Source organism: Homalodisca vitripennis, chromosome 8 (genome assembly GCF_021130785.1).
Source record: "Homalodisca vitripennis isolate AUS2020 chromosome 8, UT_GWSS_2.1, whole genome shotgun sequence".
Classification (NCBI taxonomy): domain Eukaryota; kingdom Metazoa; phylum Arthropoda; class Insecta; order Hemiptera; family Cicadellidae; genus Homalodisca; species Homalodisca vitripennis.
In genome coordinates, this window is record NC_060214.1 from 108,993,103 (window position 1) to 109,005,902 (window position 12,800).

The 12,800-nt window shown below is 33.8% G+C and overlaps 1 protein-coding gene across 2 annotated transcripts in view; it reads left to right on the forward strand.

The window, feature by feature from the left end:
- Positions 1 to 12,289, forward strand: part of LOC124367867 (E3 ubiquitin-protein ligase TRIM37-like) — a 42,251-nt gene extending 29,962 nt beyond the window's left edge. For both annotated transcript variants that reach the window (XM_046825043.1, XM_046825044.1), the window contains exons 12-20: positions 885 to 952; positions 1,795 to 1,876; positions 3,478 to 3,551; positions 4,765 to 4,865; positions 5,185 to 5,246; positions 5,884 to 6,017; positions 7,769 to 7,838; positions 8,719 to 8,759; positions 11,751 to 12,289. In XM_046825043.1, the coding sequence (XP_046680999.1) occupies positions 885 to 952; positions 1,795 to 1,876; positions 3,478 to 3,551; positions 4,765 to 4,865; positions 5,185 to 5,246; positions 5,884 to 6,017; positions 7,769 to 7,838; positions 8,719 to 8,752 (625 nt within the window). In that variant the 3' untranslated portion in view covers positions 8,753 to 8,759; positions 11,751 to 12,289. The remainder of the gene's footprint in view (positions 1 to 884; positions 953 to 1,794; positions 1,877 to 3,477; positions 3,552 to 4,764; positions 4,866 to 5,184; positions 5,247 to 5,883; positions 6,018 to 7,768; positions 7,839 to 8,718; positions 8,760 to 11,750) is intronic.
- Positions 12,290 to 12,800: the final 511 nt, after the last annotated feature.

The window sequence follows — 12,800 nt, forward strand, 5'->3', positions numbered from 1 at the left end:
GCGTGGTTGTACTTGCCTTGGACCACTGTGCATAGAAGCACCTACAAACTCTAAAGTGAAAAGGATTAATTGAGAAACAACAAGTTAAATATAATCAAATTCACAGTTTTTATGCAATATTATGCATAAAAACTGCAAAATAAAACAATATACAGAAAAACACACAGTAGTACCTGTTTGTAGTTTGTGTTTTCTGATTTTTGGTTTTCTGTTTTGTCATAGCGATTGCGTAAAAGTGTGCTACTGACGTAATATTACACATTTGCTGTTTTATTCTGTTCTCATATTGCGCAAGAAACATTTCTAAGACAGTTGCACATGTAGTTGTGGCGTTTTCTCCTAGATTTCAGCACCTTCTTGGTCCTGTGTCATGAGTTTTTGTACCCTGGTGAGTTCGCTATAGTTGTACAGTGCAGAGAGTTGTGCATGTCATCCGTCTTGGAGTATTCTATGATTTTATTTCTAGTGTTTATTGTACCATGGAAATATCGTATGCATAAATAGACAATTGGCTTTGTTTGCATGATGAACATGAACATGGAGAGTGAAAATGATTTTGTGGACCATTTATAAAAAAATAACAAACATTTAAAAAATTACACTAAAAATAACTTTTTTCATAAAAAAGTATATATCTAAAATCTACAACCTATCTCTCTGAAAAAGCGAAAACCAAAATTCAGAAAAAAACATGATTTTAGATACAAAAGCAAAACTGTTAAGGGGGTTTAAAAAAAGCAATATTTTAAGAAGGTTAGGTAATCTATCAATTTAATAGAATTCCATATATTAAGTAGTAATTTATAGGTAACTAACTTAAGTGACTTGAGAGATGTGATAAAATGTTGAATTATGTAATGTTAATTGTTTCTTTTGTTTTTAAGGATGATTCCTATTGACTGCTTGGAAGATGATTTAATGCTGGATCTTTTTGGACTTCATATATTTCAAGGTATTCTTCTTTGTAGATGTTATATAGTATTTGGATACACCAGTCATCTTGTGACTTGACACCAGTAAGACAATGCATAAGCATCTTGTAAGCCTTGTTTTTCTCTTCAATTAGGACATTTGAAAGTTCAAGTTCTGTATATAACTTATGAAAAGGTCATTAAACCAAAATGATGTCTGGTAGGTAAGTTTTGCAAAAGACAAAAAGAGCGTTTGATAGATTCTTACCATTGGAAGGTCAAAATCATCTCTCCCTTACTAGAAGAACGCTGTGATTGATATGTATCTATCATGTAATAAATGGCTTTTAAATGAGCTAAAACATTTTTCTGAATAACTCTTGACTCTCTAATAGTGACTGGTCTCAATCTAGGTGACTGTTGGATAAATAGGTGAAATTCAGACAGGCATGTAGAATTAATTTATTGGTGCTGTTCATCACATCAGATGACTTTTGAGAAAGGATTTTTTTGTAGTAGTGATCATGGTGATTTTATAACATTTATGGGAAATTACGTGATTTATGAGAACAATTCATGTTTATGATTTCTTATTTAATTCCTATTGATCCAGTTGAAATATTATAATTTTGTCCATACTATCATTGGTATCAGTAACTTTTTTGTGATTATTCTGTTACGAATATTGCAATCATAATTCTGATCGATAAAAAAAAATTTCTGCTATTCCAAGTATTGTTTGAGCTGTAATGTTTATTGTTTGTTAAGTTATAAAAATATATTATATGTATTGTTAAATTACTTTTTATTTAGTAGTGATATACTATTTCCTTGTTGGTGAATAATGTTGACCATTTAATACATTCTACGATATTTTTCACAGGGGAGTTACAGTCCACACCGAGAGCCAGTACAGACAGCTTGTTGGAGGCTTGCTTCGGCGTGGACTCAAGTGGTCGGAGCAGGTGAAAAAATGTCTTTATATGTGGATTGCTTATAGAATTCTCAATTAATATAAGATGTTCAAAAAGTAACAGAAATTTTAATTTTTTTTTATAGAAATATTTATTTATTTGTTTACATTAATGTTGTCATCTTCAAAGTAGTCCCTATTAAATATTATGCAGTTATGCCAGTGCTTCTTCCAACCTTCAAAACACTTCTCAAACTTGATATTTGGGATAGTCTTTAGCTCTTTCAACAATGCCCTTTCAATGTCATCTATGTTTGTAAAATGACGGCCCTTTAACATTCTCTTTATTTTTGGAAATAAAAAAAGCAACACAGAGTCATGTCCGGAGAATATGGATGCTTGGGCGTCATTGCAGTACTGTATTTAACAAAAAATTCATGAATAAGGAATGAAGTGTGAGCAGGTGCGTTGTCATGGTGCAAAAGCGATGAATTGTTTTGCCACAAATTCGGGTGTTTTTACGCAATGCTTCACGCAAACGGCATTGAATTTGCAGGTATTCCTTATTGACTGTTTGACCTTGTGGCAAGAATTCATGATGCACTGTCATTAAAATCAAAGACCAGGAAAAATATTACACAGTGAGTATAACCTTAATGTTCGATTGCACTTGTCGAGCCTTTTTCGATCTTGGTTATCCAAAATGCCTCCACTGTGATAATTCAGCTTTGTTTCAACTTCATATCCGTAAACCCATGTTTTGACACTTGTTATAACACATTTAAGTAATTCTGCATCGTTGCTGACTTTATTTAAGACTCCTGACCAACTTCCATTCACTGCTGTTTTTGGGTAAAATTTAATAATTTTTAACAAATTTTGCTGCCATATGTTTCATACCTGATTTCATACCTAAAATATTAGAAAAAATGTCATGGCATGAGCCAATTGATATGCCAACATCATCTGCAAATTCTCTGATCTTAATATGGTTTTTGTTCTTTTTTCACAAAATCATCAGTTTTTGGATATGCTGGTGTGTCTGGAGCGTTTTTCATCTTCAGTGTCTTCATGGCCATCTTTGAAACGTTTATACCACTCGCAAACCCTTGTTTTACTCATTGCAGACTCACTGTAAGCCTTTGTTAACATTTCCTGCACTTTACACTTTATTTTATACAAATTCTTAGATCTATTTTTTTAACTAATGAAAATCGCTGAGTTCATAAAACATGTCTAACCTTAGCAGCTGCCATTTAAAAAGTAAACAATGAATACAACTGAAAATTATATTATACTTCAGGAACATGAATACCAACATAATAAAACATCTTGACAATCGGATTCTCCAAACCTCCGAAACTTAAAATTCCCGTAACTTTTTGCATATACCTTGTACAACTGCTTAATGTCATAAATTACATTTGATAATATGTACAAAAAAATTGGTAGTAAAATTGAAGCTAAAATTTATAAACAAAATGGCAGTGATCTAGATTTTCTTGAACTGTATAGTCAAGGAGAAAAAGTCAAACCTTTTGTGTAATATAGTAATGAGTAATTAATAAATAATCCAGTTGTGACTGTAACACATTGAATGTTAATATTTGAAGCAAGCTGAATGTGTGACACCGTTGCGTTTGTGTGTTGCAGAGAATTGTTGCAAGGAGACTCGAGTGTCGAGAGATCCACAGCTGGTAACAACGAACCTCTCACGCCACCCAAAGGTGAGAAGTTATCTCTTGTATTTTATCAGTAAATTTCTGGGGTGAGATTGGCTTCAGTGTCTGTTAAGAAAATTGCTGAACTCCTCCCTTTGTTTTTTTGCTTATCTGTGCTGCCTCATCCTCTCATAGATCCTTATTACTGATAACCCTAGGAATTGGTAACGTAGATTTTTTATACCAATCACTGGTATTGGGACAGGGTTCAACAAGTCCAATGTTGTGTTTTATACTTGTCTGCATTTAAACACAAATTTTACCATTGGTGGTTAACATCTCCATTTTATTCAATTGAGGAATTTCTTACTACAAATCATTTATGTTTCTAATTTGTTGTGGGTTTTTGTATGTAATTGTATTTGTATAATTTTATATATTGATTGTTAAATTTTATATACTGATAGTTAAATTATATATATATATAATATATTGATTGTTAAATTTGATATATTAAATGTTAAATTGTATATATTGATTGTTAAGTTTTATATTTGTTGTTGAATTTTATATTTACTGTAGAATTTTATACCTATTAATGATTTTTGTATTTCGTGGGGACTTTTGTAAAATTGTATACTTTTTGTTACAACCTTGTTGCTTTTTACAATTGTTAATGCCGTGTTCTGACTAGTCTTAATGCAGCCTACTTAAAAAAAGTACTAGAAAAACTGTCTTAAACCACTAAGCTTATATAATGTTGCTGTACATGCTACTGTTGGACCTCTGTATGATTTTTATTTTATTTAGTTTGTAGAATATAAATTGTTACGTGTGCTTTTGACTTGGCCGTCTGGCGGCAAATAGACATTGTCAATACTTGTAGAAGTCTTATGGCAATAAACATGATTTGATTTGCAATCATAGTTTGCTCAGAGGTTTCCGTAGAGGATTCAAGACTCTTATTCCTTTTCAGATAAAGAACTTTGGTTCAACCGTACTAACTGTATCAACCATGGCCTGGCAGTGAATAGAGGAACCACGATGAACAGCAGGTCTTCAGGAGGAATATTTCATTAATTTTGATATTGAATGCATAAAAATTAATTTTTTGCAACTTCTGTGGTCTTTTTTCGTAAAATATACAAAAAGTTTAGAGTAAAAATATTTACATAAAAAGATTATGAAAAGATATTACATGATGCTCTGTAATTTTTGTGACCGTTGACTGGATATTTGAACAGGTTGATTTTATTGTAGCATTTGAACTATTTTACAGTTGGTTTGGCATGGGCCCTTCGCAACATCTGTCCAACCTCGCCCAGTCTGCCTCCGTTACCCCAACTGCCGCCCAACCCTTTTAACTCACCTCAAAGACACGTAAGAGTTCTTACATAAGTACTTTTATTCTTTCACTTGCAAATGAATCAATCATACATGAAGCGAAACATTTGTCTAAAACTCTGTTAAAGGCAGAACATAAAAGACAATTAGATAGGTTTTGTAAAAATAAAACACTATAAATAAAACTACACAATTGTTACAGTAAAGTAGAAATTATTAAAAGAAATGTTTGTAGTCAACACAGATGTTTTGTATATGAAATAATTGCGTAATATCTTCAAATAAGAGCTTTTGTTTAAGGATAATGTAAAATTTTCATTCCAGTAGGCCTACTAATTAACTTGTTATGTTGCAGCGGCTATGGAGTCTGTTAGAACAATATTCGTCACAAGACCTACCTCGGCTGACACGACCAAAGTGAGTGATTTTGTTTGTTTTAGATGTTTCAGAAAGATATATTTAATATTTTTAGGTCTTCTTTTGTTTGGTTGGAGTTGCAAATTGTTTAAATTTTTTTTATATTAATTTATTATTTGAGGTACAAGTTAATCAGTTATAAACAGGTCTACTATTTAAGTGAAACACAAGAAGGCAAGGAAGACATTGTGGAGTAAATTATGTTGTTGCGTCTAAATTTGTGTTGAGCTCCCAAGAAAATTTGATTATTCTCAGTAATTTTCTATATAATATTAATGAGATTAAACTTAAATCTTATTTTTGTTGTATAGGTATATATGTTGTATCCAAATCATCAATTGTATCAATTGGATGTGTGTATACCAGGGATTTTAGGTGTCCCCAAAGATAAAATTCAATTGGATTCAAGTCTGGTGACCTTGGTGGTCAAGCTACTGGTCCACTACGACCAATCCACGTATTTACAAAGTTGGCTGTTCAAAAATGCACGTACATTAACGTTCAGATGCACGTGTTATATTTGTGTATGAAAAACCATAAATAGATATCTAAAGAAACTAATTATTATAGTCTTGTGAATAGTATTGAACTTGAAGTCCGTAGTTTCTATGTTCCATGTTCACCTATTAATTTGCAGGAACACTGGAACAGTGACCCGACCCTCGCCACTGGAGGGAGTGGAACACGGGGAGAGGCCACCCTCCCCCTACCAGGCACCACCTCCCTACAATCCCTTGTGGGCTACCCGCACCTTTGGCCCTTTTGAGCAAGGTTTGTTTCTTCTCTTAAGAGCCGGCTGTACTGCTGGCCGTCATGTTTTCAACCCTTTTAAACAGTATTAAACCTCAAGACGTTTTACACCCTAATTTTTGTATCGTAGCATTTTGAGATGATGTTTTATTTTTTAAATATTTTTGTAGTCTTGTATTTTTTAAAATTTTTGTTGGGTTTTTTAATGTTAAAGTTTTTTGCACTCATCATACGAATATTAAAAAAATTATAAACTTTATTCTTGAAAGGATAACATAAAATCGGAAATTTGCCATTGTTATAGGTTATAAAAGGTATAACACACCATTTCAAGGATTGGAATCTTATTCTCTTTGTCAGGTGTGAGAGGTATTAGTACATGCAAAAATAAAGAACAAAAAGAAGTAAAGAAGGGAAAGAAAAGGGTTTAAACATACCCAAAAGCAGCTCCTGGACTCCAAGCAGCTTTTGGGTATGTCTGAACCCTTTACTTTTCCTTCTTTATTTCTTTCTGTTCTTTATTTTTTGATGTATTAATACCTCCCCCACCTGACGAAGAGGATAGATTCCAATCCTCGAAACGTTGTGTTATACCTTTTATAACCTACAAAGAAGGCAAATAAATGTCCAATATCCTGTTATCCTTTCAAATCTTCCATCGTCAATAACAAACTTTAACAAAAAGAACTTTATTCTTGTTGGACTATAATCAAGATGGCCACCACTACAACTGATTCTCAAGTATATTGTTTTGTTAAGTTATCTTGTGTCTAAAGTGTCTTGTGAACAAAAGTAAGACATTGTTTTATTAGAGTAATCACTGTTTTAATGAATTGGGCTATTTACATAATTGTATGCTAGTCCATGACGTTGCTTACAAAGAAAACAACAGTATACATATTATTTAAAAATGTGTTTCTTCTAAAATTTCGGGTTCACGCTTAGTCAACAAAATTGTTAACACGGATAATCTTGAAGCATTTAGGTTTCATTGTGGAGTGCAATTTTCAGCAGTGGCGTAACTAAGGAGGAAGATCAGGGGGATAGAACCTCCCCCAAGAGCTCAAATAAATTAAATAATACTTGTTTAACAGCAATCAAACTTGTTTGAAATACAGCAGTTAAATGTTTTACTTTGAATTAGGCCTGTCTAATGTACTCAAATTTAGATTCATTCCATATTCTGGAGTGATGTGCTCCTCTATCACATTCATTCCCCAAAAACTAAATCGTAGTTACGTCACTGATTTGCTGTCAACAAAAAATTGAGCTAAAACTGAATAAAATCAGTTTGTGTGTAAACTCGTAAGATTTACTAATGGATTACACGAAAAATCTTGACAGATCTATAAAGTGAACCGTGTCCTCTGGTTATAGATCCAGAGTATTTGGTCTGTAACCACACCAAACAGCTAAGGTTCATTTAATATGTAATTTAAATAAATGGATTTATTGTTAGTTATAAATGGATATATGTTAGTTTAATTTTTTATGAGGTGGTAGAAGTGGTAGAGAGGACTTTATAGTCCTAACTTCGCATCTAATAAAGACATTTTTCATTTCAAATTGTCGCCTGGCACTTAGAATATTATAAAACTATTCATACAGTTTTGTCTGTTATAACCCTTTTTGTTGTCATTCAATATTGTGTATTCGAGTTCCATAGATAAATGTTGTGCATTTCTGTTATTTTTAACTATCTTACTACATTATCTTAATTTATATTTTATTAAAGTAGCATTAGGTAAGGCTGTATTTAATTTTTTTTATAGTGAGGCCCATTGGATCACCTCGTGACAGGCCAGAGAAAGATGAACATTCCTATCCCCGGAAAGAAGAGAAGTAAGTTTGCAATTTTGTAATATGCCAACTTATTGTAATATATTTATAGCTAGATTAGATAACTACTAAAGTAGCTATAAATATTATATAATAATAATATAATAGTATAATGAAAAGTCAACTAAAACCCTTTAAAAAATGTTTTTATTGCCATACATGTGTTTCGGTATTTTAACCATCATCAGTATACATTAACTTCTAAATAAATAACTAAACAATTGAGTATAAACATGTGGACCATTTAAACATATGTTAAATTTATACAACACAATTGTAATTTTGATTAGTAATCTGTATTTAATATTTTAATTTTTTCAAAAATTGGGTTTGTCTTATTTTTCAGATTACTATTTAAAATGTTATGAGGATCTTTATTATGTTTAAATGGTCCACATGTGTATATTTAGTTGTTTATTATGTATTTAGAGGTTAATGTACACTGATGATGGTTGGATACCGAAACATGTGTGGCAATAAAAACATTTTTTAAATGGTTTTAGTTGACTTTTCTTTATACTAGTATAAAGATAACCCTATAATGTGGAGTTAATAACATAATAATCATTATGTAATAATAATTATTGTATAATAATACTATAACAATAATATATAATAGTTGTTATATAATAATAGTATTATAATAATTTAATAATTATTATATAATAGTATTATATTATAATATTATTAGCAGTATCACAATGTTATAGTAATTGGAATTTCTTGTAGTTATACTATAAAAATCTGTAATAAAAAATTGCAAATATCTATAGTTAATAGTATTTTTAAATGCTCAAAATAATCTAATCATGTTTAATTTCTTGGATCTGTGTTTGGATTCATTCGAACTGCAGTATTAAGAAAAGCGTTGTTCTGTTTACAGCTTGCCAGACGAGCGGAGATCTACTTCTCCTTGAATATCACATCTCCGGTTGTAAACATTCAAACTGCAGTATTAAGAAAAGCGTTGTTCTGTTTACAGCTTGCCAGACGAGCGGAGATCTACTTCTCCTTGAATATCACATCTCCGGTTGTAAACATTCAAACTGCAGTATTAAGAAAAGCGTTGTTCTGTTTACAGCTTGCCAGACGAGCGGAGATCTACTTCTCCTTGAATATCACATCTCCGGTTGTAAACATTCAAACTGCAGTATTAAGAAAAGCGTTGTTCTGTTTACAGCTTGCCAGACGAGCGGAGATCTACTTCTCCTTGAATATCACATCTCCGGTTGTAAACATTCAAACTGCAGTATTAAGAAAAGTGTTGTTCTGTTTACAGCTTGCCAGACGAGCGGAGATCTACTTCTCCTTGAATATCACATCTCCGGTTGTAAACATTCAAACTGCAGTATTAAGAAAAGCGTTGTTCTGTTTACAGCTTGCCAGACGAGCGGAGATCTACTTCTCCTTGAATATCACATCTCCGGTTGTAAACATTCAAACTGCAGTATTAAGAAAAGCGTTGTTCTGTTTACAGCTTGCCAGACGAGCGGAGATCTACTTCTCCTTGAATATCACATCTCCGGTTGTAAACATTCAAACTGCAGTATTAAGAAAAGCGTTGTTCTGTTTACAGCTTGCCAGACGAGCGGAGATCTACTTCTCCTTGAATATCACATCTCCGGTTGTAAACATTCAAACTGCAGTATTAAGAAAAGCGTTGTTCTGTTTACAGCTTGCCAGACGAGCGGAGATCTACTTCTCCTTGAATATCCTGTCTCCGGTTGTAAACATTCAAACTGCAGTATTAAGAAAAGCGTTGTTCTGTTTACAGCTTGCCAGACGAGCGGAGATCTACTTCTCCTTGAATATCACATCTCCGGTTGTAAACATTCAAACTGCAGTATTAAGAAAAGCGTTGTTCTGTTTACAGCTTGCCAGACGAGCGGAGATCTACTTCTCCTTGAATATCACATCTCCGGTTGTAAACATTCAAACTGCAGTATTAAGAAAAGCGTTGTTCTGTTTACAGCTTGCCAGACGAGCGGAGATCTACTTCTCCTTGAATATCACATCTCCGGTTGTAAACATTCAAACTGCAGTATTAAGAAAAGCGTTGTTCTGTTTACAGCTTGCCAGACGAGCGGAGATCTACTTCTCCTTGAATATCACATCTCCGGTTGTAAACATTCAAACTGCAGTATTAAGAAAAGTGTTGTTCTGTTTACAGCTTGCCAGACGAGCGGAGATCTACTTCTCCTTGAATATCACATCTCCGGTTGTAAACATTCAAACTGCAGTATTAAGAAAAGCGTTGTTCTGTTTACAGCTTGCCAGACGAGCGGAGATCTACTTCTCCTTGAATATCACATCTCCGGTTGTAAACATTCAAACTGCAGTATTAAGAAAAGCGTTGTTCTGTTTACAGCTTGCCAGACGAGCGGAGATCTACTTCTCCTTGAATATCCTGTCTCCGGTTGTAAACATTCAAACTGCAGTATTAAGAAAAGCGTTGTTCTGTTTACAGCTTGCCAGACGAGCGGAGATCTACTTCTCCTTGAATATCCTGTCTCCGGTTGTAAACATTCAAACTGCAGTATTAAGAAAAGCGTTGTTCTGTTTACAGCTTGCCAGACGAGCGGAGATCTACTTCTCCTTGAATATCCTGTCTCCGGTTGTAAACATTCAAACTGCAGTATTAAGAAAAGCGTTGTTCTGTTTACAGCTTGCCAGACGAGCGGAGATCTACTTCTCCTTGAATATCCTGTCTCCGGTTGTAAACATTCAAACTGCAGTATTAAGAAAAGCGTTGTTCTGTTTACAGCTTGCCAGACGAGCGGAGATCTACTTCTCCTTGAATATCACATCTCCGGTTGTAAACATTCAAACTGCAGTATTAAGAAAAGCGTTGTTCTGTTTACAGCTTGCCAGACGAGCGGAGATCTACTTCTCCTTGAATATCACATCTCCGGTTGTAAACATTCAAACTGCAGTATTAAGAAAAGCGTTGTTCTGTTTACAGCTTGCCAGACGAGCGGAGATCTACTTCTCCTTGAATATCACATCTCCGGTTGTAAACATTCAAACTGCAGTATTAAGAAAAGCGTTGTTCTGTTTACAGCTTGCCAGACGAGCGGAGATCTACTTCTCCTTGAATATCACATCTCCGGTTGTAAACATTCAAACTGCAGTATTAAGAAAAGCGTTGTTCTGTTTACAGCTTGCCAGACGAGCGGAGATCTACTTCTCCTTGAATATCACATCTCCGGTTGTAAACATTCAAACTGCAGTATTAAGAAAAGCGTTGTTCTGTTTACAGCTTGCCAGACGAGCGGAGATCTACTTCTCCTTGAATATCACATCTCCGGTTGTAAACATTCAAACTGCAGTATTAAGAAAAGCGTTGTTCTGTTTACAGCTTGCCAGACGAGCGGAGATCTACTTCTCCTTGAATATCACATCTCCGGTTGTAAACATTCAAACTGCAGTATTAAGAAAAGCGTTGTTCTGTTTACAGCTTGCCAGACGAGCGGAGATCTACTTCTCCTTGAATATCACATCTCCGGTTGTAAACATTCAAACTGCAGTATTAAGAAAAGTATTGTTCTGTTTACAGCTTGCCAGACGAGCGGAGATCTACTTCTCCTTGAATATCACATCTCCGGTTGTAAACATTCAAACTGCAGTATTAAGAAAAGCGTTGTTCTGTTTACAGCTTGCCAGACGAGCGGAGATCTACTTCTCCTTGAATATCACATCTCCAGTTGTAAACATTCAAACTGCAGTATTAAGAAAAGCGTTGTTCTGTTTACAGCTTGCCAGACGAGCGGAGATCTACTTCTCCTTGAATATCACATCTCCAGTTGTAAACATTCAAACTGCAGTATTAAGAAAAGCGTTGTTCTGTTTACAGCTTGCCAGACGAGCGGAGATCTACTTCTCCTTGTCCTACTCTCAGCAATCCTTGAATATCACATCTCCGGTTGTAAACATTCCAACTTCTGCTTGTAAAGTGGAATATGTAAATTGTTTTGTTGTATTAGCTCACTTCAAGGCTGTTTGTAACCTTTCTCCTACTGCCACTCTTTCAATTCCTATTTTTGTTTTGTTTTTATATTTATAGTTGTTTAGCGCGATGGAATGCCAGTAAAGTAATTAAAAATGGTTTTTGTGAACTAGCATACATTATTTTTGATGTATTGAATAGTTGTGATTGCAGTTTGGTTTGCCATTGTGTTCCTTAGGATAAGCGTAATGATCATCACACTGTTATGGGCTTAGCTTTATTGATCTATGGTGAAACTTTATTTGGACTATAAAACGTTGTTTGAGGGACTCAATGACTTTAAGAATATTGAGGTCAGTCCCAGGACATGTAAAGAGGGCAGTACTGATCTTATAGGATGTTGTTTGTACAAGGTCGTTTGGAATGTCGTTTTCTTACTTATTTCCTGCAGTTGTTTAAAGTTGATATGTGTGTTATTAATTAATAAAAATAAAATATTATTCTAGTATACTGGTGAATGTACTTATGTTTATAACCGTATGGAAACATACTAATGATCTTAATCGTTCTAGTTAACCCGTTGTCATATAATTAATAGTCTTATTCAGTCACTGATAGTAAGGTGACGTTTTATAACCCTCTGGGGGCTAACTGATGTTATAAATAGTCAAGCATCCTATGTTGAATACATTTTATTGTCAGTGTCCTTACGGCGAGTTAAGGTGAGTTATGAGTTTGTAATGAGTGTAATGGATAAATGAGGAGTAAGCAACCTTAATCTTTTAAGCAAGTGTAGTTCAATGATTAGGGGGCAAACAGTTTTACGAAGAATCTGAAACTTTAAATTTTACTACTGGTTAGAATTTTATGTTGTTAAAATCCTAGTTTCTAAAGTGGCAACACAGCAAAATAGCCATCTTAATCCCTAGCCACAAATAAAACTAAAAAAAGTCAAAAAATGGATCTTGCCAATTACAATTTCATAAGTGAATGAAGAGCTTTCTAAATGTGTAAGTTCA